This window comes from Cariama cristata, unplaced genomic scaffold (assembly GCF_000690535.1).
Source record: "Cariama cristata isolate BGI_N322 unplaced genomic scaffold, ASM69053v1 scaffold18080, whole genome shotgun sequence".
NCBI lineage: Eukaryota > Metazoa > Chordata > Aves > Cariamiformes > Cariamidae > Cariama > Cariama cristata.
In genome coordinates, this window is record NW_009594436.1 from 106,390 (window position 1) to 133,453 (window position 27,064).

The window sequence follows — 27,064 nt, forward strand, 5'->3', positions numbered from 1 at the left end:
TTTTTTTCATAGCACAGTTAAAGCTATGAGCAACCTACAGTAACTGTTGAAACAGTATTAGGCTGTGGACTGTTCTACTAGACTCCATCCGCCCCAGTAAACCCACTCTAAATTTTGATTCCATATTATTTTGTCAACACAGTTATGTCTCAGTAAGTGCATCAAACCCCCTTGGTCAAACATTCAGTAACACTACATTTCCATAACTCTCTATGTATATTGCTAGAACAAAACTTTTTGTAGCAATACATAAATTGTTTAAAATGCTGTCAAACTACTACAAGTATTTCACTTGGGGGGAAAAAAAAAAAAAAAAAGAGTACTGGACTAAAAGCCGTGGGTGTCACTTTTCCAGAAGCATTATTAATGAGGACTATTTAATCTTCAGTGATGGGGAACGACAGGCTGTAGCATTTCTTCAAGTTAAGAATAGAAAATAACTGTACTTGCAAGAATTCAATTATTATGCATTAAAGTCTCCATGGGGTTATTGTACATTTATACATCAGAAAGTCAGTAAATTATTTTTCTATAAATTAGTCTCTCAAAGTTGACTTTTTTTCTTTCTGTTCTGAATGCCAAACTCCTGACTGCTTCTTCACCATGGAGACTTCATATCTGGATAGCCGACATCTGTAAAAACATTTCTAATGAAAACACTACTAATACAACCCCCTGGAGAAACAAATGAAATGAGATCTAAGTATGCAGCCGCCTTTCTACAGATCTGTCTTTAACAATAGCGGGCTAGTGCTTCCCATCCAAGCCTTGACACAGGTCATGATCATTTAGGCACAGTAGTAGCAAAATAAATAATTGCATAAATATGTAATAACTGGTATAGTACTTCAGTAGCACTTAGAAGATACGATAAAGGACTTCTGCCTTTAGTTGTACATTAAGGTTTATCTCAGTGGATGGAAGGGAGAAGCATTTAAACTGCAGTGAAGGAGAACTATGGATTGAATGCCAGACATAACATTGCTTCTTTTCTGCAACAGCAGTTTTAAAAACATATTAGTATTAAAAGTGCTGGATAACTGTTAAAATATTATAGAAAAAGTGGTTATAGCTTCACCCCAAAATCAATGTACTGGAAAAAACAATAATGTAACTATGTATTTAAATAATCCAGATTCAAAGCAAAACAGTGTCATCTTATTTCTAAAAGAGTTTGTCCTATTTTTTTGGTAAAGCATTCCACTGCTTAAGTAAATAGATACATTTTTTCTGATAAAATCTAACAATTAACAGGGTAAAAAAGGTCCATTTCTTTGGAACAGTTATCAAAATCTTAGCTAATGGTTCATATCAAGGTGTATAAACATATTACGTCCAGATTTGTCACCTTACTTTTAAACCTGTACTAAACAATCTGAGGCAACTCTTTGGTAGTAAAGGTCGGCAATACCAAGTCTCCACCAGTATAAGAATAATTCACACATGCAGAGAGAAGACAGGATCCTCTGCCTGAAGATTATCACAGAAAAAAAGAACAGTGTTTCTAAATCCCCTCATTTTTAGATGGGCTAATGCTTTTCCTTTAAAATACTGGATTGGACAAATACAGGATATAATCAAAGTTTCCTTATCCAAAGCCAACTGCAAGTTCTGGGCCTGAACTGGAAGGCAGATGAAAGCTGGAACTGATTTGCCATGGAACTGATAGAGCATAGCCCCCCCACTTCCCATTTACTAATTTTATGGGCATTTGGGTTCACAGAAACATACTGCTAAGAGTACTTGTTTTGAAATAATTCCATCAACTTCCCTAGGGAAATCTGGATGCTTTAAAATCAATAGCAGGAGTTCACCAGAATGCCAGGAGGACCTAGCTGTGGCTCCTCTTCCCACCCCCTTTTCTAAGGTGTATGGAAGCAGGACTGAAACAGTGAACATGAGTTTCACTTCCAGTAGTCTTTTTATGCTCGGTAAATTAAAATAAGGTCATTATCTCATGCATCAATTTCAAAAGGCATTTCTTTTGCTGTGAAGAGAAATTATGATAAAAATTAAGACATTTTTGATTTTAAAAAAAAAGTATTTGGTATTTCCACTGAATACCTATAACCTTAAAATGGTTTTGAGGTAACAAAAAGGCAAATGGAACTCAACATAAAAATACTTCAAAAAAAGAGTAATATTGAGCTCATCTCTGCTATAGATATCTACTGCAAATACAGGTTTTGTTTCTGGAGTACTTCAGACTGAAGTACATAGATATATTGTGCTGGAAAAAATGAAATCAAAACATTAAAGTATCATTCATTTTCCCATTTTAATACAAAAAATTAACACTAAGAGTAATAACTATATAACAAAACAAAAACGCTAAAGAAGTTTTTTTTATAATCACAGAATTCATGCTTCTCACCTTGTAAGCAGTGATTTTCACATGAAAAAAAATGGGCCCAAGCAGCTTAAATTATCAGGCTTATAAATGTTTTTTTCAAGAAAAAGTGTTCTGCCTTTTATTTTACTCAATACTTCGATTTACTAGAAAAAACCTCATCCAAGTAGTTTCTTCTTAAACCCCACAGCAACACGACTGCCATTCTCTTTATAAGCTACGGAAGAGACTCAATTAGAAATTAAAAAGTGAAATTAACTTTGAAAGTGAACTTGTCAATTTTATAGATTCAAGAACTGTCATATTACTAGAAACAGGAAACAAAAATTTTTGGTCAAATACATAGCAGAAAAATAAACACAAAATACTAAAATTTGAATTTTATTAAATAACACCTGAAAATTCACAGAATACCAGTTCAAAAAAAAAAATAATCACTAGTTACAAAAATTTAGTCAACACAATCTTCGTGATCTTTAAGTTTAAGGCACCCTCCAGCGTTTGGAGAAGAAACTACACTTCCAGCAACTGAGCAAGCATTTGGGAAAAAAAAAAAAAAAAAATAGTTTGAACAAGCCTTCCTGTCAAGTTAGAAGCCCGCTGATTAACTTACTGATGCATGATCATATGCAATTGTGATATGACAAAGCCATGATGTAAAAAAATTGTAAAATTACTTTTCATGGATTTGTATTGGATTTATGAAGGTGTTATTTGCTTTGTTAGTGGAGAGGTATCTCTAAGCACACTAAATTGAAAAATACAGTGCAGTGTGCAAAGTATTACAAAAGCATTTCTTAAAGTCTGCTATTGATAAGTGATAATTCCTTACAGAATATGATCTCTATGTTTATAGACCTTGTTTAAAAGTTTTCTAAGGAGCCTAAATGAATAGCTTTAACAGGAGATACGCCCAGGGTAGGGAGGAAGAAAAACAACGCACCTAGAGGCAAAGCCAGATAAAATAAGAAAAAAACCCTATAATTAATGCCATACAAAACAGAAAGGTCACACGTATACAGCCATGTCCATGGAAGTTCACTGATTTTATGTAAAAACAAAACAATTTTTGCATTGATATCTCTGTTCATTCTAAAAGTAACAAATGCTAAGACATTTTCAGTACCCAGCATTGAAATAGAGAAACATTTGTGCCTACAGGACAGACTAAAATACCTATTGAAAGAAGTGTTGTAAGTTAATATTATTAGCTAGATCCACACAAATGATTTGAAAATTACTGAAATAGAATGAAGGCTGGAAACCACAACTTTTTGAACTGTGATTATGCACAAACTAACATGCCTTGTGGATTTCTCTTCTGGCATTTAACACCTTGAGACTGTGCCCTGTTCATACATCCACAGTCAAACAAAACCTTACATATAATTTAAGTGGTAATGAGATAACATGCTTTGAAATATATGTTAAGTAACTGCAGAGTGGTTAGGTCTTAATTCTAAGTAAAGATGTTTTCCTTAAAAGTTCTTGTTCTACATATGCATTCAGAATTTAAAGTGTATAAATTCACTGTATTAGTGCTTCAGGTATCTTTCCTCGTTAGGGATGGATATAAGAATGCATGTGTATTTCTGAACTAGGTCTTCACCGTCCCGGGTTCACCTTTACAGGCCTCTGTGCAAAACTGCTATGGCAACAAAGGAATTTTCATCCTGTACCATCAGGCTATTTACTTAATTGATTCAGTTCCAGTTTCATAAGGTTTGAGAGTTTTCCCCCATTTACACTCAAAACCTTGTCTCTTATTTACTACAGAACTGAGTTATGCTAGCTACAGTTGGAGAAGCAAAAACTGATTTAGCAAAAAAAGTGACACTTGGTGGGTGCTGCACTTTGGTTCAGAATTAAGAGTTCTGTCAGGGAAAACAACTGATGTCACTTTTCCCTAGTATAGCTGAAGAGATCTTTTAAAAGTTGAGAGAAATTATGACAATATTGAGCAAAAATCTTAGAATTCATATTAAAAATATTACAAATAAACCTAGCCAAGGTGATGCAAAAAGAGGTAGAAAACATTTCAGAAGAAAGTACACAAGTTAAATATATTTACATATATATACATATGAGTATAAAAACATTAAACAGCCATCATCCCTGTAAAACTTACAACTGTGCCTAACTTCACATGTTGCAAATATTTACATTGACTTCAAAAAGAGCTAACAATACTGTGCAAAATTAAGCATGACCTTACATATTTTGCGAAGTAGTACAGACTACTCAATGTTAAAATTTTGGCTCTTTAACAACTTTTTGTGTGCTTCTATTTAGTGATGTTCCTTTTTGCAATAGCTTCTCCGATTTGACGATCAAGTTCACTTACAATATGGTCTTCATGATTATATACTCCTGTTCTCAACAGGGTGTCCCTCTCTTCTATCAGACGAGAGAGATAATCATCCACATTCTCATTTGATTTTCTAGAATGAAGACTATCCGCTCTACCAGCTGAATTATCTTTAACATCTTGCAATTGCTTTCTCTCTTCTTCTTGTTGCTTTAGCCTAATGTTGATAAAATGGAAAGAATCAGAGGATGACTCATTAAAAACTGCTCTGATTATTTTCATATTAAGTCTTTAGGTTATTTATCCACCTAAGTACTTAGTAAAATAAAGAAATCTATAAAAGGTAACACATTATTTTCTCTCTAGGGAAAAGTAAAAGAAATGTTAATATAATACTTAAATTCTAACAATACCTTTTCTGTATGCATATGTAACTATAATACTTGCTACCAAGGCTCCTATTTTGATAATGCAAATCACACTCAAATTAAAAGTTGAACATACAGAACTACGGCAGGTAGTTTTTGGAGGAAAACATTAGTTAGATTAAAAATTTTAATGTATTCAAAATATGAATAGTACATGCCTCTTTCTTTTCTTAATGCAGCAGTTGTCCTTAGAACAGAATGTTTAAAATAGAAAAAAGCATGGTGCTGTACAACCATGATTGTAACATAAAAAAGGTACAGTGGCCTTAAACATAGATTTTCTATACTGTAGTACTGTTGCATTTTATAAACGTGAAATCTTTACCTAAGGGACACTAAAATGTGTTCATTCACTGGACTGACAGCCAATTATAATTTTGATTTAACTGAATCTTCTCTTATTTTCAGGTAGACGGCAAGACAAGAGATGGTGGGGGGGAGGAGGGGTGGCAGGAAGCAATCTTACAAATGCTTTTGTACCTGTTAAGTTCATTTCTGATATCCTCCAGCTCTTGTCGGTCTGTTTTCCCCAGTTCTTTTTCTTCTGCTGCCAAATAGCGCAACCTCATGTGCTCCAGCTCTTGTTGCTGCTTTTTAAGGTAAGCCATTGCATTTTCTTGTTCACGCTAACGTGGGAAGGGGTGAAGACATAAATCAGCTGACTGCATGATTACATGTAAAAGTGCTAATTATAGTGATATGAGCAAAACTTCAGGAACAGAGTCAGGACAATTAAGTCTTCAGCAGTATTAGAAATTCAGGAGTTAAACAGATTGTCTTAGCTGTTCAAATCTATAACACATTAAGACAAGTGACTACCACAATTGCAGTTAACCTGCCCAGGCTGGATGACCTGAAATGCAGTTACAGGTATCTTCCCATTAACAAAACAGCAAAAGTGTTACAAAACCTTCTATAAACTCTGGCTTAAGCCGGTAAACACAAAACTTATAATTCTGGAACTGCTCAATATAGTGAGATTTACTCCTTTGCTACACAGTATTCTAAATTTTCTTTTTTTTTGAGAAATAAAACCCAGAAAAACACTAAATAGCTGCAGGAAACTTCCATCATCAGCCCCATAGTGCCTAGTGTCAAAGTTACAAGAACTACTTTTTGAAATTGCAATTTGTGGTTAAAAAATAAGCCTTGAAAACAAAACTCTGGTGAAGTTTCCTTTTACATTTGTCTAGCTCTATGTGAAACTTGAGATAACTTACTCTGTGGATTTAATCAAATTAATCTATTCATTCTAAACGTTTACTTGGTTGTATTTTTTTTTTAAGGCTCTATACAGACACTCTAACAAAACTAGGGTTTCAGTCCACTACCACTTTGTGACATTGAAGTGTCTTAAAGAGAACCATGGTCGTCTCTTCACTTGTTTTCCTTCCAGTCATTTTCCATATGACCTTCTGCACTAACTCAATACAGTCAGTCTTACACTCCGAAAGAGACAGAAGACCTGAGGTAAAATGGCATTTCCTCCTGTAGTTAAAAAATAAGGCGGGAGGTTACACAAACATCGTGGATCTAGACATACTGTAAAGTGCAAGGTTACCTTTGTAATTTTGACATTGCTTTCATCTGAAATATTTGATTGTTAATACAATTGGGTTTATATTTATTATAGGGGTAAAAAAGATAATTTTGTTTGATATGTGTGAGTGTATTCATTATACAGTTAACCTAATAATACTTGGGAGAGTCTAGTCAGGCAGTTTCCTGAATCTTAGTTCCCAGCATCTTAAGCACTCTCTGTTGACGATCAATAAGTAATAAGACAATCTGAATTTCACAAGGAATTGGTATAAACAAAGACTCTAATTGTTAATGTGACCAGGCAATGCAATAGAGAAGTACTTGACAGGAAATTGTAGCATGTATGTACCCCCAAAATACTTTATTTTTCTAGTAAATCCAATACATCAGCCAGGCAATTTAAGTGTTCGAACTGCAGTAAGACAGGCGAGAAAGCCTGAATAACAACTTGTTAAAGGGATACATACTAATAATAAAACCAGAAGTAAGAATCCTGCCAAAGAGTCTAGAGCTAGATAGATGACTGAAGCACAAAAAAGCACTTGGGGAAGACAAGGCCATAGTCCTTCCCTCCCCATCAAGAGTTCACTGGAGAAGAACATTCCCATGTGAGAGGCATCCTTTTTTATGTGGGACAGGTTTGAAGAACAGTCTTAGACTGAAATAGAATAGATGTTAGAACAGGAATCTACAAATATATATAGCAAATATTAACAAGTCACTACAACCAGCTGACATTTATCCAAGATTTTCAAGAGTTCTAGGGAAATTCAAACACAGTCAGAAGACTAACTGGATGTGTAATCTGTCAGTAAATTTGGTGCTGACATCACAGGAATAACTATTTCCCCACTTTTTTTATTTTATTCTTGCTTTAAACAGAGGTCTTAGGAATATCCAGGAACAATCAGCAGGACTTACTTCTACAGTGGCCAAATCGCTTCAAACCGTAACTAAAACCAAAACTAACAGGATGTATAGGTACACCAGGAAGAATGAATCCAGCTTTTGTAGAAAAGTCTTGCTTCCAACTAGTCTTAAAAAAAACCAAACCCAAAACCAAAGCACCACACCAAAGAAACGACCTAAACACAAAACTAAGCTGTCACAGGGAAAGTCCTCTCAGATCACTCAGGGTTTAGAAGACCAGAGAAAGGATAGCAAGTGATAATTTCCACAATAGCAAGAAAGTAACACTGGACTCCGTAAGAATCTACCCTTTGATATATTCATAAATGAGGAAGTCATTCTGAAATAAACAGTTTGCTGCCGATACAAAATAACTCAGCGAGGTAAAAAGTGGATGTGAGAGTGGGGTATTATGGGGACAAAAGTATGAATTAGTTTGAAAAGGAAACAGATAAATTAAGAATACATTCACTGATGTTTGTTAAACATGATAGCCAGAATGCAACTGCTTATGAGGTACTTAACTAATTGACTGAGGGCAGCTGGAGGATATTCAAAGACATCCAAGCTGCGTTTCTAGATCTTGTCCATCTACCACTGGCCTCTGTATGGGCTAGACCGATATTTCACATCAGTTGGCTAGTTTGGTTTTTTCCACCCAATGAAAGGCACTGGCAGAAAGTGAAAACCAGGTAAATTCCAACTAGAGAATGACTTAAGTTATCAAACAGTGGAAATTAAGCCCTTAAGCAATATACCGAATATGTTAGGAGCTTCTTAAATCACAGAGTGCTTTGAATTAAGATAGAGATTTGCATTTTTAAAAGTGCTACAGATCAAGCATTACTGTTGAAGTATTTGAAGTATTTAAAAAAGAAGGAAAATTTTTTTTAATAAATACCCAGTGAATGTCACAATGCTATTCTCTGGTTTCCAAATATCAGGATAGGCAGCAGCATCCAGACAGTAAAGCCAAATTCCAAGTATACAATGGGCTATGAGGAAGAATAGGATTATCTTAACTATTGAGAGTTGTACTTATCTTGAGTTGTTTGCTTTGCTAAATGCAGGTAGTAAGATAAAATGCTGAGCATGATCTAGTCTCAAATAGGTTGGTATAAAACCAATACAACTCAAGTTATACTATAAGTAAATAAATGGACACCAAATCCGACTATCTCAACTACTGAAAATCTAGAAGTATCAGACAGGTTAATATTTACTTCTTTGAAACCATCACTATTCTTTGTGGTCTTATTCAATCTCTTAAGTTAAATCCTTTTCAAAATTAAGCAAGTTAAAATATTGCTGTGTTTCAGAAAAAAAGAGTTGAGACTAAGACAAACACAAGACCTAAACTTTCAAGTATGTTAAACGTATTTTGTAAAGTTCTATTTAGCCTCAGGAAAGGAGGTGCTGCTCTGTACAAGTAAAATAAGTCTAGAAAATTCTACTTGTCTGTCCCTACAGGTAAAGAATCCAGTATTTCAGTCTGGTGACTAGCTACTTCTCCTGACTAGACAACAAGTCTAAAGAAACTTGCTATATATATATCCCTGTAGTAGATACAATACACCCTGCACATCCAAGTTCTGGTTTTGGAATTAATTTGTCTGGTACAACCTGGTTTTCCTGTTGACATTATCTAAGAGTGGTAAGAGTCTTGGAGGTCACACAAGTTATATAAGAATGCAATTTACAAGCAAACTGTCTCATCTGTAGGAAAAAAATCCCCATTACTATGGAGGATAGGGCTGACATCTTTCTCTTAGATGATTTCAAAAATCTAAATCTTTTACAGAAGAGAGGACTTCTAACTGCTATTATCTCCTTTTCTAGCCTTTCTACGGATGCTGATTTGTAGATACGATTAGCTTCAGTCCAGTGCATTGTTGCAGATGGTGAGGAAAGGATTAACCTTGGAAAAAAAATTCTCCTTGCTCTGCAGTTCAGTTTATTCATATTCCATTTGTCCCATTTTGAACTAGGACTACTGTCATGGGAAGCTGGGGTATTAATGTAAGTCTGGGAAATTTGTGTGTATCAGTAATTTTATGAGGGAATTTTTTTGAAGGTATGTTGGTTAAACATCACCTGAAAACTAAATACTGGAAAACAAATGCAAAAGAGCAGCATTTACTACTAGTACAGGAAGACGTCAACACACCAGCAGAAAATTACATCCCTGCATACTAATGAAACAGACTATAGTAAGACACATTAACATGCACAAATCGAATAGCTGTGACTACACTGAATAGAAGTCTTCTAATCCAGTCCTTCAGTTTGTGGAGTGTATTACTCAGACCTATAAGGAAAGATTTTGAAAGTGTTCTTGCAGTTGAAGCTTCAGAGGAGAGACATAACTGTGCTGGCCATAAGAAGCACTGGGACTACAAGATTCACGACAAATTGACATATTACTATTTGAGGCAAGAAAGTTCAACGATCCAGATGTTTATGCTGTTCAGCAACATGCTCACAATGGCAATCAGATAGCAAAAAAAGGCATTTTAAACAAACTTACAGAAAAAGTAAACTTTAGAAGAAGTACATATACTGAAGGTTAATCGAAAAAAGTCTGAAGCTCAATTAGACCAGGAAAAAGACACGATATTCCTAATATGTTCCTGTTGATTAGAAGGGATATTGTTTAATACCTTGGCCCTTTATGCCCTCACTGAATGAGTTAGTTTCAGAACCATAAGTTGTTCTGATTAATAAACATCTTTAGTGATGTTTAATAAAATCAAGAAAAGGACAAGAGAATAATGCAAAAAACAAGAAGAGATGTAGGAAAAGCAAGGCTTTCCTGAAGAATCCTTTGATCAGTTCCTGTTCATTTTTGATGTTTTTCTTGGGGAACAATGTCTATCAAAATAAAAATGAAATGAAAAAGTGTCACTAGTGAGCATTCTCATTGCTCATGATAATACCCCTAGATTTGTAGGGAAGTAAAAGTAAGTTTGAATACGGAGTGCTAAATTCTTCTTTTCTCCACAGAGGAGAAAAACTCTTATCAGTACGTTTTGTCTCCAAGTTAACATTGGATAGGACTTTCTTTCAGATAAATGTGATTAGAAATTTAATTTGATTACTAATAAAATTGTGATGTAAACATGATAATATTTGGCTTTTCTCTGTTTGGGAGGGGTAAGGGAAAACCCAAGATTAATTTTAGTCCTGTAACAGTGAAAGTCAAGAATTTCTGTAACGTGCCATGCCATGACCCTGAATAATGACATTTAAGCACAATAATATTAAATTAAAAAAATAAAGATCAACATTTTATGAGGCAAGATTTCCCTAGCATTCAGTTTAAGACATGAAAGCAAGTGAGAAGGGATTTTGCAGATTCATTTATGATGGATCCTGTGTGTAATCTAAATTACACACTTTGTACTCTGTGATTTTGAAATGTCTTTCCCAACATTAGTCTTTGATTCCTTTAAAAGTCTGTCATAACAATTTGTAGGGTGCATAACAGTAAACTTGCTCTATGTATACCATTCATAGCAGAGCCAAGAGAAACACATTTCCTAATAATCCATCAATACAAGAAGATGGCAAAGAATTAACAACAGTTGTTTGATAAGTGAGGTGTGCTGATTTTGAATTAATTTATATCCAATTTTGTTATGATATGTTGAGAGACCACAAAAAGACTGCCTTTTGTTACAATAAGAGAGAAGGAAGGATTTCTTTTTCACCAGTGATGAAACTGATGCCACTTTATCAGAGACATTCAGGTATTAAATCCACCTTTTCCACCACAGTTTAACAATCCATTGAGCAACACGCACCTTTTTTTTTAAAACAGAGAAGGAACCAAACTCTACTGCATAGTAGTACTTCAAGTGTAGCAGAATTTACTGCGAGATCTTCCAAAATGAAAAAATAATATTAATAAAACACTTTTGCACATTTACAGTACTAAAACCAAAGTCCAACATTTCTAAACTCACTTGTAACATCTTCATTTTACTCTGTGCATACTTAAAAACTAAGGTATAAATGCATACAAAGTATTTTTCAAGTGTACCTCAGTGCACACAAGTTTATACATATATACTCACACACTTAAAATTCTACGTCAAGTCTTTCTGTCATACTTTACATTTCCATAGAGAATATGCTCCTATAATACATCTTGAAATAAGGACTATTTCAGATTTATTCCCAACTGCTTATTGTAGCCATTCACGCTGTTTTAAGCCCCCGTAAAAACTATTAGAATTTTAAATTTTAATCTTTTAGAATTTTGCATTTTTCAATTTCAGGTAAGGGAACACCCTGGAATCATCAGCTGCTGGACTAAAGGTAACTTTGTGGATAGAAGATAAGACCCACTAGAAACTCAGAACACTTGGAAACTTTACTCTTGCATCACCACCTAATTATCATCTGCCACTATCCCATAGTGAAGCAGCCACTCTTGATTCATCTGTATCATATGCAAGTTACTCTGAAAATTATTTCTGCAATATACTCTTAGCTGGTCCAGGCACTTTCTCCTCCACTACTTTCTCAGCACTGCTACTCATGTTACTCCTTTTGCTCATTTTCTTTCTTTTTTACCCCTTGGTAAAACTTACTTCCAATATTCCTTTCTCTTGTTAATTTGATATTTTGCCATCCTTCTCTTATATGCCCATAAACAAAACAAATCCAATCCAAAGCCACATACTAGTTACCAGATCATTCACTTCAATGTTTTACTACTTTTCTTCATTAGTTTGCATCTCTGTAACGTAGTGCTTGGGACATTGATGTAACAACATGGCATACTGCTTTAGGAGCTCGCACGGTGGGAACTTCAATGATGTTTTGAAACCTATGGTACTACAGGAATATCAGCATTAAATAAAAATTAACCAGTAATAAAAACCCCCCAAAATTTCAATTATAATCAGATCATAAAATAATCCCTCTATGCCACCAGGTGCTCTAGTTAAGAGGCTCTTCAATCAAGGAAGCACAATCTTTATTTTGCCATAGCTGCCTATAAATCCAAAAGGGAGATGTAAACATACATACACTAGACTAAACAATGGCTAAATAGCAGCCACTATTCACTCTCCCACTCACACATACCATGCAAGTCTGTGGGAAAAACTTACGATTGAAGCTAAGGAACTCAAGTAAAGTTTTCTGAAAATAACCCAGAGCTGACAAGTCAGTAGGAGGGCCTGGATGGTTTCAAGACACAGTTTTTAACCAACACTTGGACCTCCAACTGTTTTTTTTTTGTGCCTTTGTTTCTTTTAAACAAAGATTTACATCCCATCCTTGGCTAAATTACTTATAAATTAATCAAATTAATTACTGAGTGGATAAGTAAGACACTGGACAAGACAGAGTGAATGTTAGCCAGGCAATACAGCCTATGTTGTTTAAAACAAATGCATCAGTATTCGTTTTAACAGATCTGTAGGGCACAAACACATTGAAAGACTTTAAAAAATAGTTCCCCCAGAACACTGAATACTGTTTGCATGCATATTTTGAGATTTTGCTTTTCTAGATTACAACAGAGATTATGAACTGCTGAAAATAATATTTGTCAGCTTTGATTTTCATTTTCATACATTGTTTCTTGCACTCAGGTACTGAATTTAGCATCTAAGATCTCCGTAAGCACGTATGCAATTTTGTGTAAATGGTTTGATTGCTCTCAGAAATAATGCTCACATACATAAAAACTATGGAAGTCTCAATTATGTAGTACTGAGATCTCCCAGTCAGCAAACTCTGAAAGAGAGTTTTTGAAACCTCTGGAAATGATAAAATCTACCTGGGTGCATAGACACATAGGTAACTTGTTGACATTTTTGTCTTCCTAAAGCTGACATATTAATACAGACTTGCACTGAGCAACAAAGAGGGAAGAAAAGCAAGCTGGGTGAAGTCTATTTTCACTCAGCTTTACAAACTGTGTTTAAATTCAACTAACTTCTGTATTTTGTTAAGCACAGGTAAGCATTATGTACACATGTCCTCATGTACTTCAGATCTTTTTTTGGTTACCACTGGCACTGTGTTTAGCATTCAAAATCCTAGACATGGAGAAGTTTAGAGCATTTTCTATTAACAGTCCCATACTTAGAATTCTAAGTTATATGCTGCATATCTCATATTCACAAAACATAAAACCATCACAGATGTGTGCTAAGAACCAGTTCCAAAGTAAAAGGAAACTTTTTAATTAAGGAAACATTGACTTTTATGGTTGCAAATCAGAAGAGCATTTTACTAAATGCTTAGCCTGTAGATTATGCTTCTTTAATTCACAAATTGACTGTACTGGGTCACCTTTGAGTAATGGAAATCTCTGTTTAAACATTTTTTTGGCAACAGGCACAAAGCATTAGATCTCATTTCCAAGACTTACCAGCTGGGTTTTGTCATTAACATTTATTAACAATCTAAGATACGGCTTTCAGCGTCTAATCCTCACTACACAAATGTTTTGTATAGCTCTCTAGAGAGCTTTGGTGTGACAAATTACTGGCACAGATTACAGCCCTGTGGCTATTCACCAGAGGCGATGCAAAATTAACATGGTACTAATCCAATTTAAACAAGAAATTGGTCAAACTATGCACCATTGCACAAATCATCTGAACTAAAGCAAATCTAGAATTCCTGAAGCAACAGTTTCCAAATTTATATTTAAAACACAGTAAGTCGTTTTTGATCAGCTCTGCTTCAACTTTTATTTGGCTCTTTAAAGTCACTTATATCCTTTATCAATAGACTAAGCATAAGATGAAGCACAGGAGTATAAAAACCACTAGAAACTACTTTAAAAAGGTTTGCTCTGTAGTAGAAGAGTTTTAGGTAGCATAATTCACTGTACATGCCAACTTATTTATGGTTCAGACTTTCAGCAAGAGGGTCAGCTGAAACCATCTACATATGTTATTAAATTCAGATTGTCAGGTCTACGGTGATGAAATTTATAATAAAAAACTGATAGTGATATACACTAGTGTTAATCTGGCAAGCAACAATCTTCTATTTTATTCTACAGGAATTTTTAAATTTGGCAGTATGAAAAAAATAGCCTGGTCATTTCATGCCGCTGAAGAAATCTTAACCAGAGACATAAGACTTATATTCTTCCTTTTATCACCTCAAACATAGATGTCTCAGCAATCAGAGATATGAATTCATGACTCCTTTTATCATCAGGCAAAAAAGGACCAATTTGAAGACAGAAAATAAAGATGAGTTTTTAACTATTAATAGCAATTATACAGCACATCCCCTGTCTTCAAAGAGAAATGCAGATTAAAAAAGGTAACTATCAATTAGGAGAGGCGGGCTTAGCTTCTCACTCTCCAAAACCTGAATACTCCAGCAGTAGAAATGAAGTAAGAACTATAATCCTTAAAAAAACCAAAAAACAAACCAAAAACCAAACCACTTTTCCTCAAGTAGAAAGTAGGTGTGAATACAAGTAATAGAAACATTTTACTAAACTTGAATTCTGAAGCTTCATGGCTGCATCAAGGTTTGCTCAGCAACAGGGATCTATGATTTACTAATTTATTTATCAAGGTCAACGGAAATGCTTGTTATTCTTAAATATACTGTTTAGCTAATGTTTACTGTAATTTATGAAAGACAGGTGATGACACAAAACATGGAGGCGTATGGATTCTGTGAGGATGAAGCTATCACTCCTGCAAGCTTGAACAGAGTATTTTCAAGTCATATGTGTATGACTATATAGACACACACAGACACAAGAGAGCTCTGTTAAAAAACAGGAGTGAAAAAGCATGCTGCATTAGTATGAGATTAGGTTTTCCAAAAGCAGGAGAAAATTTCATTTCCAGTTTAAGTTTTCTGCAGGTTTACTTTATTTTACAGCATTCAGCAAACAGTAAACCATTGTTTCTAAGATTTGTTTCTAATCTTTACTCTTAATTCATTTTACAATTAAAATACAAAACAATTAGGATTGTAACTGACCAAAATGGTTGGGACAGGAACAAAATATTTTCTCTGGAAGCGCTGACTGAGCATTACTGCGGACGAGATTAATAACACTTCTCTGTTTTGAATCATGCCTGCTTTTAGGTATGCCAGTCGTCTTTGCAGATCTAAGTGTTGGCCTTTCCCAAGTTCAATGTCAAACTCAAATCAGCTTTGCTCTTCTCATTTTTGTAAAAAGTGTAGCTCAGGGCTTTAATTTTACAAAGACAAACACTAATAAAATGAAAACTGCCAGTAGTTAACAGTAATTATAAGTAGCTTCCAACATTACATTAACTTGGTTGTCTCGTACGACAAAGGAAAACCTGCATACCTGTTTTAACCTTGCAAGTTCTTTCAAAGCCCTTGTCCATTGTTGTTTGTAGTGGAGCTTTGACTTGGTAGCTGACTCTAACTTTCTTTCAAGTTCAACCTAAAAGCAATTAAAATCATATCAACTGAAGCAATAACAGCAGTAACAATCACTGAAAGATGTATGTATACAAAAGGTCTGGTTTAAGAAAAGTGTTTATGTAGTGTAACATACAACATCATCTAAAGCTGTTACACAACATAACATAAATATTATGGCACATGAACATTTTCTTGTTTAAAATATAGCCTTATTTTTATTGGATAGCCATCTTTACAAAAAGAAAAAGAATAGTTTTTAGGACTAAATCTGCTGATGTAACCTTTAAATTTAAGATTCTCAAATAGCAACCTCCTCCCCTTTTTTTTTCCAAAGTAAGACTATAAACACTAATTTAACTGAAACACTGATGGATAAATCTTGCCTTTAAAAGGTGTGTAGATTTTTTTTTCTTTCCTACAGCTGATGGAAGATACGTGCTACATTCTTTTCTTTGAAATAGATATCTCCTCAAATCATTCTTTAAAATCTATCTATCTATCTAGTGTGAGTATTTCATCTTACTATCTAAATAAATCTTTAAAAAATGTTACACTAAAAAAATTCATTGCTTTCTGCGTAAAAAATTTTGGTATTAAAAGGTCAATGAATACAGTTATGAAGCACACGGAACACAGTAACCTCAAAAACGAGGCATTTTTAATTAACAATTCTGAGGCAGTGCTATTTTCTTTTAACCAGACAAAAATTATTTACCATTAAATTTGTGAAGATCTTAAAGCACTGATTTTTTTTTTTAAATCTAACAAAAATAGGAAGTGTAAAAGTACTTAAGCTAGGAGTTTAAAAAGTCTGTAGAGAGAAACATATTTTGAATCATTTGCTTGCATTATTAGAAGCTATTCACGCATACAGTAACCTGCAGATTGGCCATATAACTGTGAGTGCATTTTGTGCCACGAAATCTGGTCCAAATTTTTTCAGCTTATTCGGTCAACAATTTGACTAAAACCTCACAATAATTCTGAGCATAAAACGCCCATATCTGTAATTTTAATTATGTAAAATATCCTCTACTGAAGGCATGTATGGTTTCTAAGAAATCAACTTGTCACAGCGATTCCATTTCACTGATAAGTAACATAACCTCTGTTCAGAAAAAGTTCATAAAAAAACCAATGCACATAATGGACTACCAGTCTATAATAATCCTTACAAGAAAATCTTCATCTTTCTTTAGTGTTATAAACAGAATGTTCAGAGTCCCCAGCATAAACCACAATGGTAACAATGTAAATATATACGTTAGGTATTTTCCTGCCCTAGCCTCTAACACTACTATGTCCTCTACCGAAATGAGGCCACTGTTGGCCTTATTTGTGTCTGAATATTTCAAGTCTGAAGCAATCGCTGGAAAAAGTAAAACAAAATGGACAAATTAACCAGTTTATCATGCAAGATTATTCTACATCTCCCTTATCAATGAATGGACCATTGCGATAGTTTTTAAAGATTAGAAAAATCCAAGATACCTTTTCTAAAGTGAGAAGATTTATTTCTGATTGTAGCTGGATTTCTGGTTTGCTACTTTGCTGTTCTTTGTATTGCTGGAACTCCTTCTCCAAAATCTTATGCTTATTTTCTGCTTCATAAAGCTACATTAAAGATATCAAGATACAATGCAAGTTAGCAGAACAATCCATTCACACACAACAAATTAGGTTACAGAACTTAAGTTATTCTATAGTCCCTGGAACAAACATCTTACTGTCAATTACCTGATATAAACCAGACACTGAAAGCTACACATTTGTAATTAATGATTTCTTGATGATGGCAATGTTTTAATAGGAAGAATTTTAAAGAGGATCTTTGCTCTGTACTGGAAAGAAGAAACAAGTCTGTCCTCATATATGGCAGAGCAAGATTTATAAACATCACTGTTCACATTTTAGAAATGACTTGCAGAAGAAATACAGAAAACAAAGCTATTTAGATTTACACATATCTTTTAAAGAAAGCCAATGGTGTTATCTACTAAATGACATTTTATTATTTACTCAATTTCAACAGCATAACTTGCTTAGGAATGTCTGGAAGAGGAAACAACTAATACTTTGTACAGTCAAACAATGATTTAGAAGAAAGGCTGAAGTAGAAAGACTTCAGTGACTAATGACTTAATGCTATGTACCTCTGCCCTCACTCTGTACTTCCAGTTTCATGAAATTTTATAAAGAGCGAGCTTTGCTTTTCATCTTTAAATGGTTATTTGAAAAACTATGCCAATACACAGTTACTTTTCTACAAAGAAACTAAGCAAGTCAAATGTTTAAGAGCTTTTTTCATCATAACATATTAAAAATCTTAAGAATTTTTAATAAGATGGTTTTTTAAAAGTAGCTTACATTCTTCTTCCGTAAAACATAATTTAACTACAAATATCTTAATACACCTGATGGAACTGATGCATTCCATCACAGAATATGATCCCAAGTGCTGCACTTAAATTTATGTCCAACTAGTTAATGCAACTGTTTCCATCAACTGTATCCAACAGTTTAGAACACTGGGTGAAAATGCTTCAGAGAACTGAGTTCTATTTCAAAGCCTACAACTTCTTCTATTAGTACATCAATATTTTAATTCTTTGGATCTGCTAACTTGGTCACATCTATTCTTCTTCCAAAACTTCACTTTTGCATGTATTATTTTTACATAATTGATGTAAGAAAGCAACGATGCTTCCTCAGGAGCCATACAAAAATGTAGTTCACTGCAGTTACTTTTCACTTAAAACCGCAACAGCCAACTTTGACAAGATACCATTGTTTGTCACCTTTCCATTTTTACAGATTTCTTTTTAAAGCACATGTACAAACATGATGCCGATGACAAAGACAGTAACTAACTTACTTAGCGATGAAAAATGCCAGCTCTCCCTAGAACTTCTAAAATAATGTTTAATTTCTTGTTTGGTTCTGAAAACACTTTGAAAAATTGAATTTCTCATGAGACCTCAGGTTGTAGACTCTTAGGGAACTGCACAAATCACACAAATAGAGCACAAGTTCCTTATTCAGGAAGTAAGAGTGATGTTCTTCAAGGATCTTCCCTTGCTCATAGTGGAGCTTACCTCCAAACAATTTAGACATTTAGAGAACTCTATAATTCAAGTGTGAAAATTCAAGTGTGAAAATTGAAACTTATCACTTTGAAGACGACTGCTTTCCACAGTTTGAAATTGCTAATCTCAATTCAATAATTGTTCAGTAGAACAGCCGAGATTAGCACCTTCTAGACTACCAGCATTTTTTGTATTAGCTATATTTAAAGAGTTCACTGCACTGTGGTTAACATATGCTGACGTGAAAAGAAGGAGATTAATATCAGTGTTTAATATTAAACCAAAAAACCCATAAAAGCCCAGCACAACTCTTCCTAATACAAAAATACGCCTTTGGCTGATAGAGTTCTTCAATTAGTCAAAGCTATTGTGGGATTATCACTATCACCTATCAGAAATGAAAAGGACCAAAGTAATTAATCTACCTAAACTAGGTAATTTGAGAAACACTTACACATCACTAAGATTTAATCTACTTAACAAATTGTCTAACACTGTAAACTGCTGAAAAATGTTAGTATTTTAAAATTTTACAGTATACTTTAACAATTAAGAAAAATAGCTAGACTAGCCTTGTCATTAGTGCAAAAGCAAGCTTACAGAATAAAAGAATATGGTCTAAATTTTCTTTGTTTAATGAAACTACTGCTTTCAGAATAGAAGATCTCAATAACAAGATAATTCCCCACCCCAATAAGAATAACAAATACTCTTTTGCAATGGAAGAAAAAAATGAACTGCATAGTCAAGCTACCTAGATATTTTGCTAGATGTTAATTGCTAACAATTTATTAGAGTTACTGAAATGTAGAACCTGAACAGCAGTATACATGTAACATATGCTTGTAACTGTAGTTTGATTTTCAGTGTTAAAAAAAATTAACCACTGCATTGCAAACTGGCCCTACTACTGAGCAAGACTGACAGGGATGGATCCCAGCACATAGCTCAACAAACAATCGAGATAAAAATGTTTGTTACAAAGTTGCAAGAATGCATTTGCTGCAAAACCATTGCTCAACTTAATATACTTATTTTAAAAAATGCTTACTTAAGTAAATGGTTGAGGCAGAAAATTTAAGTGTACTTACCTGCTGCTGTAAGCGAAGCTTGTCTTCTTCCAGCTGTTTGATTTTTGATCTTTCTAGTTCAACCTGGTGTGCACATTCTTCTCTGGCTCGCCGCACAGAATCCTGCAGTTCCTGCAGATTTCGTTCATGCTCTGCTTGCAACTCCTTCTTTACTCTTTGAAGCTTAAAAGTGAAACATATTGATATCGATCCATATGTGCAAGAGCTTTATTTAAGAGCCCTTCTTACCACTGTTAGTACTATTCATCATAGAAAAAATTGTTATTAATTTTAGAAATTAAACAATAGAAATTCCATTGTTATCTATGTTTGCTATATACTCTTTTATTGGTTTTCATTTTAACTTATGACCTGCAAATTACTACATTTGGGCTACAAGTATTCTCTTGCTCGACCATTGTAAAACTGGAGCTATTTATATCTCTACTGTACTTTCTACACAGGTTTGCTAAAAGCAAATCGCATATCCACCTTTCCACTACAAACTAAAAAGCTACATACACCCCTTCACTGCAGAAACAGTGAACTCACAGCTACAGCCAAGATGCTTTTAGGTCAGTAAGGCTGCACTCTTCAAACTGAGCACATTGAGAGAATTTCTCATTAAGCTAAACAGGAAAACAGTCCTTGACACATTTGAACTTTCTAGAAAGATGCTACTGGCCCAGACAACTGCTAGTTGAAAAGAAGCCTCTCCAAATGGCCCATTTCTCAAACTGTGTAATTGCTAAATGAGCCCTATATCATTTTGTCTAGACACTTTTGGAATCCACTGATTTTTATTCTCTCTAAACCCTCAGGTCAGAATCTCACTAAATTTAGAGCAAGGAGACAAACATGTATGAGAATCAGAACAAATACCTTTACTCAGACTGAAACGTATTTGGACAAACCCAATCACCAGATTTTTTTTACATAGATAGTCAGACACTATTTACAATACAAACTTCATCTTGAGGGGTACGGACAGCCTGAGTAAAGAACAGGACAGGCTCGACCAGCCAGTCCCTGTGTTGGGAGCTTGCTTAACTTTGTTCACAAGCACAGGAGGAACTGATATGATAAAAAGAATAATCTGAGCTGTTGGAGGAAAGAGAGAGTTTGTTGGACTGCTAAATTACCACAGGAGTTTACCTATATAATGTGAGTTTGTTCTGAAGTACAAAAATTGGCAGTTTATTTTCTTTCTTTCTCTTTTCATACAACTAGCTTCCCTGAGGACTCACACTCCATTTCCTCATCTTGGGTGTGTTCAGTGAGATCTAGAAACAGTGGCAGCTACTGGTTTCTCCTGAATCTTTTTGGTCCTGTCACTATATTAAAAAAAATACAAAACAGGAACTCTATCAAATTGCTAGATAACAAAACCTGCACAAGTGCCGTTTCTCCCAGCTTTCCTTGTCACCTTCTCCTATTTCAATGGCTAATCTAGCAATTACTGTTTGAAGTAAGGCACTCTCGTACACATGTACCATGTTCACCTGAGAGTACTACAGTTAAAATTGAGATATGCCAATGTCTCCACTGACACTAATTCTGTTAAGAATAGAAAATGTGCAGTTCTGTAATTCTACCAACCCATTTAAAAGTTCACTGAATTTCCATTTCAGTAAAAAAGCATAGTTGTAACAAAATTTAACTTAAATTATTAGCGTTCCTCTATGTGTCAGTATGAATGCAGCTATTTCAGTTCTTATACACAGGTCACAACTGTCTCTACATGAAAACTCAAAAGTTAAATAAATAGCTCACGCAATTGTATTGTTTAAAATGACCGAACACTTTTTACCTCTGATTCAGCACTAAAAAGTTGTCGTTCTCGCTTATCTAGATCTCTCAGGGTTTTCTGAAGTTGTTCTTCCAAAACAGTATATTCTGCTACCTAGAAGAACACAAAATAGCCTTTTTTTTTTTGCAATAAAAATAACATTTTAGGTAGGTGAAGAATTTAGTTTCGCTAGGGTATAAAATATTGACAATTTTTGTTTGAAAATTTGCATATAAAATGAATATCCAGCTCTGAATGAGGAAATCATGGAGGAGAACTTTTCTTTCAGCTGGGCTGTAGAAGTGCTTTTTGATCATGCAAGTGAAAGGCAATTAAAGTTAAAGTGCCCCCAAAAGAAAGCAAGGTAACCTAAAGGATTTTTAACAAGTATTCTATGATTAAGGGCTACTTCTAATTTTTTTGCATGGTTGTAGTGTAGATGCATGCATACCAGTATGTGTGAAGACTAATCACAGACCCTTTGTTCTATGTTATAGTTACAAAGTATCTTGTCAAATCTTATAGTGACATGAGACTTACAAAGAGACATAGGAACAAGTTCCCTTACCTTCTTCTTCACTAATGCTTCTCTCTCTCTCTCTCTCTTCTTCCATTCCTCTGCAAGTGCATGCATATGGTCCATTTCCTTCTTTTTAAGCTTTTAAAAGCAAAAAAAGGGAACAAAACTCCCAAACCAGAAAAGAATTCAAAATTGTTGGAAGTGCAACTTTAAAGGAGACAATACTAGCACAACCAAGCCTTTAGGCAAAAGAATTAAAAACTAAATTTTGTGCACTGACATATATATCTCAAAATATGATTCTGATAGTGAAAGACTTTTCTTACCCTTAAGTATAAAACCCCCAAGTTTCAGGAAAAAATATCCTAACAAATAGACACTAGATTCTCAGTATCTTTTAAAAAGAAGCATGCAACTCTAAGGAATGACTTCAAGAGTAGAAACACAGTAATGGATTTTGACTGAGAATAAAGCCATGCAGTGTCAATATTTAACACCAATAATTTGAATCCTGAGCATCTAGTGTACTTCATAAATAGTAAGGGGAAATTGTGAAGGGAGTATTCTGTATTTCACTACCTAGCATCTACTTCAGTCACTTAACAGAAAAGAATTAACCTTCTTCTATAAGAGTAAGGAAGATACTTGTGTACATCTGTAGTTTGAATATTCTATATAAGCAAAATTTAGTTCTTAGTTGAAACAGTGGCAAAATTTAAGAAAACTGCAGTTAATATTCTTCTCACCAGTTCTGCTAAAGCTTCTCTAGCAGTCATGCAGTTTAGGAAATAAACAAAGAGTAAAAACCTGATTTTCAAAAATGTCCTCCTGCATTTCTTTCCACATTTCTAACTCCAGTGCTGCTTTGTATTCGAGAGTTTCTCGAGGTTCTGGATAGTTTTCTGGGGCACGACGAGGCTGAGTGTGAGTGACATGCCGTTGTTGACCAGCACCTACACACTGATATAATAACAGCAGATTTTTAACTGGAAATTCAACCTTTCAAAGAAGTGTTCAAGGAAAAAAGGGTAAGATTTATGTAAAATTTACTTGAGAAGAATCTGACACCAGAACTTCTTGCATTTTCACAAGCCCATAGTCTTCCAAAGTGATAGCATATGAAATCTCTGCTATTCTGTTGCCAGACCTATAAATAGCATTAGAATGTTTTTTTAATGAAAATTGTCTTAAAAATACAGAAAATGAATTGTAAGACAACACACAAAACAGCAAAGCTGAAGTGCTAAAAGGTTCTGTGTAAGCTCAGAGACTCTAAACAGTTGCCTATGTGAGAGCCCAGACATGCTCTCTTAAGTATATTGTTTTATACTGTATATTGTTTTAGGGACTGATTTATACATGTACAGTAAGCTTTCTGACTTAAACATATAACTTGTCATTGGGAACCTATTTAACTAACAGCTTACTATTATCAACACATCCATGTAACAGAACGATCCAAAATTGTACCTGCAGTCTTAGATCTTTCTAACAAATGCACTTCTTGAACACAGGTATTGCTGCTGACTTCATTCTAAGATACTCAATGAATTTCATTAGTCTTGCTTTTTCAAATGTTAAAAGTAACTTTCTAGTTATCCACAGTATAATAAGTCACTTAGCATATTATGTGTGGTAAACCATCCCTGGATTACTACAAAACACATTTCTGGAAGCTTCAGCACAGAGAACTGACAATTTTAAATCAACTTACAGGTTAAATATCTACCTGCTCCTCTACACCAAAAAAAATGTCTAGATAACAGATATTTTAATAAACTAATTAGAAATTATGTTGTAGTTACTGCTTAAGTAGAACAGTTTATCTCTGGCTGTCTCTAATCACACACAAAATGTAGTAAACAAAGGTAGTTTTCTGTACAGAAAGATATTAAAAGAAGGAATACACACAAGTGATGTAAGTGAATGTTATCACTAGTCTAACATGAAAGTACACTGCAGTGTAGACCTGTACTTGGTCAGAAATGAAACTACAATTTCAGTTATAATTACTCAATGATGCAAGAGCAATTACGCAATCACTTGATGCCTGGAAGGTGCAGAATTAGTTACCAAGCCATTGGCACCAAAAGGCTGAAGGAATTAACTACGGCTGTAGTTTTCACAGAAATTCTCTTCCAGCAAATAAAAAAGACAACACAAAACCATTTTTTACAAAGGTGCAATCTTCTACAGTTATTCGTAAGGGAAAAAAACCCCAAATATTTCTAGTTCACATAAGTTAACGTTAATTACTGCATTAAATTCTTACAACTTTCTATCAGTCATTGATCAAAAACCAAAACAAGATTCAAGGTAGTAGACCTCAGAAATCTGAGTAATTAAGTCAGTTTAACATATCAGTGTAAAAAGAACATTATACCAACAAAAGTAAAGCATAAGCACAGTAAAATGTAGAGACCTGATTACATTTTGAGAATGCCATCTAGTGGTTATTAAGTTTTGTGCAAAACCAGGTTTTATTTTAACAAACTTACTATTGGTGCAAGTGTGAACCTTAATGTATACTGAGATCATAAAGTAACTCTCCACACAATCAGGCCATGCTGGCTTTCCCGCAAAGCAGCTTAAACAAAGTCAGAAACCAATTCTCTATTAGTTTGGGAGGAGGGGGGATGTCAGGTTTTGTGTCAGTAACCTGAAGTTTCCTGTCTGTCAAATATACTGTTTTAATCATCTGTAGGATTAGAGGTTTAAAACCAACCTCAGTCTTAATAGCAATATTTATTTTTAAAGGTACAGTCAAGTTCCATTATCACGCAGAAAAAGATCAGGGTCTAATACCTGTTGCTAGCACAGTTCACATCTTTACTGAGGACACAGGACAGAAGTAACTATAAAGTTTCTTTACGTACATAATAAAGAACATCACTCCTCTATGTAAAACATTTATCTTCAGACAGAATACTAGCTAGTAACACTGCTCCTTCTGATGGACAGAAGCTCAAGCCCCTGCTACTATCACAGGCTATAATCCTGAAACAGGAAACCTCTCCACTCTAGAGATCTTTCTGTCCTCCTAACTTTCACTGAAGTCAGCTGCATCTGGAAGAATACCATGGGCAGACAGACTCAACTATTTTCTGGAGTATCAGCAGCTTTTTGTAATTGTTAAGTAACTTACTCAGGAAAGTCCCTCACTAACACTTTTTCCAATTATTTATTTCTTTAATCTGCCTGTGAAGCTTACCCAAGATGATGATTATATAAAGGTTTATTATGATGACTCTGGTAGTGGTGCGGGGTTGCACAATATGCTTGTGGCAACTTAACTTTTAATCTCTTGGATGCCTATTCCAACCCCCATATTGCAGTACTCTGCAGCCTGTTTACCTGTTCAGAAAGGAAAACAGGAAGAGCTTGCCCTTTTCCAGGGAAATATTAAACAAATAATTCTTTAAAGCTTGCTACAGAGTAAGTAACTGTTTAAAATAGTTTTACCCTTGTGCTGCTGTGACACTGACAGTTTCATTAAAAGTCTGACGCCAGCATTGTTCACCATTACCACCCAAGAACCGTGTTTTTTCTGAAGCCAAAACATTCGAAAGCTGAAGTCTCGCCACGCCTAGAAGTAAGTCTTTAGCTGTTTTATCCTTGTGCCACAGTTCAACTAGCAGAGGTAATCTGAAACAAATGAATTATTTTAGTGCCAGTCACCAACACAAAAGAGGAAGCATTCCTGTTAATTTGGGAAAATATTCTCATATTCTAAAAGTAACTTCCCAAATCAGTGATGATCACAATTGTCAAACAATGAGACGGGTTTACTGTCTCTCACTCAGAGGAATGAGACTGACTGACTTTGTATCTTCTCCATCACTTACTCACTGTGGTCAGATTATCATTCCTTTCTCCAATTATCATTAAGAACAATGCTACAGTGGAAATGATTGAACAATATTAATAGACCTAGATCATCTTCATTTACAAATACCTTCAAATAAATTTTAGTCACTGCCACTCACAGAATACATCTCCACCTCTTCTTTCAAAATACCACTATTTTGATGATTCTTTATTCCACATTTTAATCAGTTATTGAAAGGTGGTAGGACTGCTGGGAAAATTGTGCCGCAGCCCTCAACACTGTAGTCAGCTTCCTGGGAACTTGCTGTATTTTCAAAGTCATCATGTATTAAAAAGAAAACAAAAAAAACCCTTATCTATTTCACTTGAAGTAATGCTTTGTTAAAACTATGCTATCAACTTTTTATTTAGCAACTTACAGCAACAGTTCTTGTTCCTGTAAGCAATGATCCCTGCCTAAGTACTCAAGAAATAAAAGCAAGAATTGTAGAGTCCTTGACTTTAAATGTAAATAATACAGAAACTGGAATAGCAATGTATTAAATATTTGTTGGCATTAGCACTTGAATTCTTCTCAAACTGATGATCTTAAGTAAAAAATTGGAACTCGTGACTGCATTTACAACAAAAAATAGAAAAAGTGTAATTAAGATAAAAAGAACACAGGTTATTACCTGAAGAATGTATCTTGAAGCTGATGAGGTATAGTTGCAAAGTCAAATGCACAGTAGGACTGGGGAAGAAAGACTTCCATGTTCTTTCTGACTTCCACAGGTGGGCTTGTCATAATAGGTGCTGCACTGCCAAAAAATGGATACAAGTACCTAATAAAAACAA

The 27,064-nt window shown here is 34.5% G+C and overlaps 1 protein-coding gene across 1 annotated transcript in view; it reads right to left on the reverse strand.

The window, feature by feature from the left end:
- Positions 1 to 4,634: 4,634 nt before the first annotated feature.
- Positions 4,635 to 27,064, reverse strand: part of CEP120 (centrosomal protein 120kDa) — a 36,650-nt gene continuing 14,220 nt past the window's right edge. Inside the window, exons 10-20 of the mRNA XM_009698146.1 lie at positions 26,902 to 27,051; positions 25,862 to 26,044; positions 23,450 to 23,546; positions 23,207 to 23,359; positions 22,448 to 22,537; positions 21,901 to 21,993; positions 20,112 to 20,273; positions 17,426 to 17,548; positions 15,855 to 15,953; positions 5,567 to 5,712; positions 4,635 to 4,875 (exon numbers count right to left, since the gene is read on the reverse strand). Of these exons, the coding sequence (XP_009696448.1) occupies positions 4,635 to 4,875; positions 5,567 to 5,712; positions 15,855 to 15,953; positions 17,426 to 17,548; positions 20,112 to 20,273; positions 21,901 to 21,993; positions 22,448 to 22,537; positions 23,207 to 23,359; positions 23,450 to 23,546; positions 25,862 to 26,044; positions 26,902 to 27,051 (1,537 nt within the window). The remainder of the gene's footprint in view (positions 4,876 to 5,566; positions 5,713 to 15,854; positions 15,954 to 17,425; positions 17,549 to 20,111; positions 20,274 to 21,900; positions 21,994 to 22,447; positions 22,538 to 23,206; positions 23,360 to 23,449; positions 23,547 to 25,861; positions 26,045 to 26,901; positions 27,052 to 27,064) is intronic.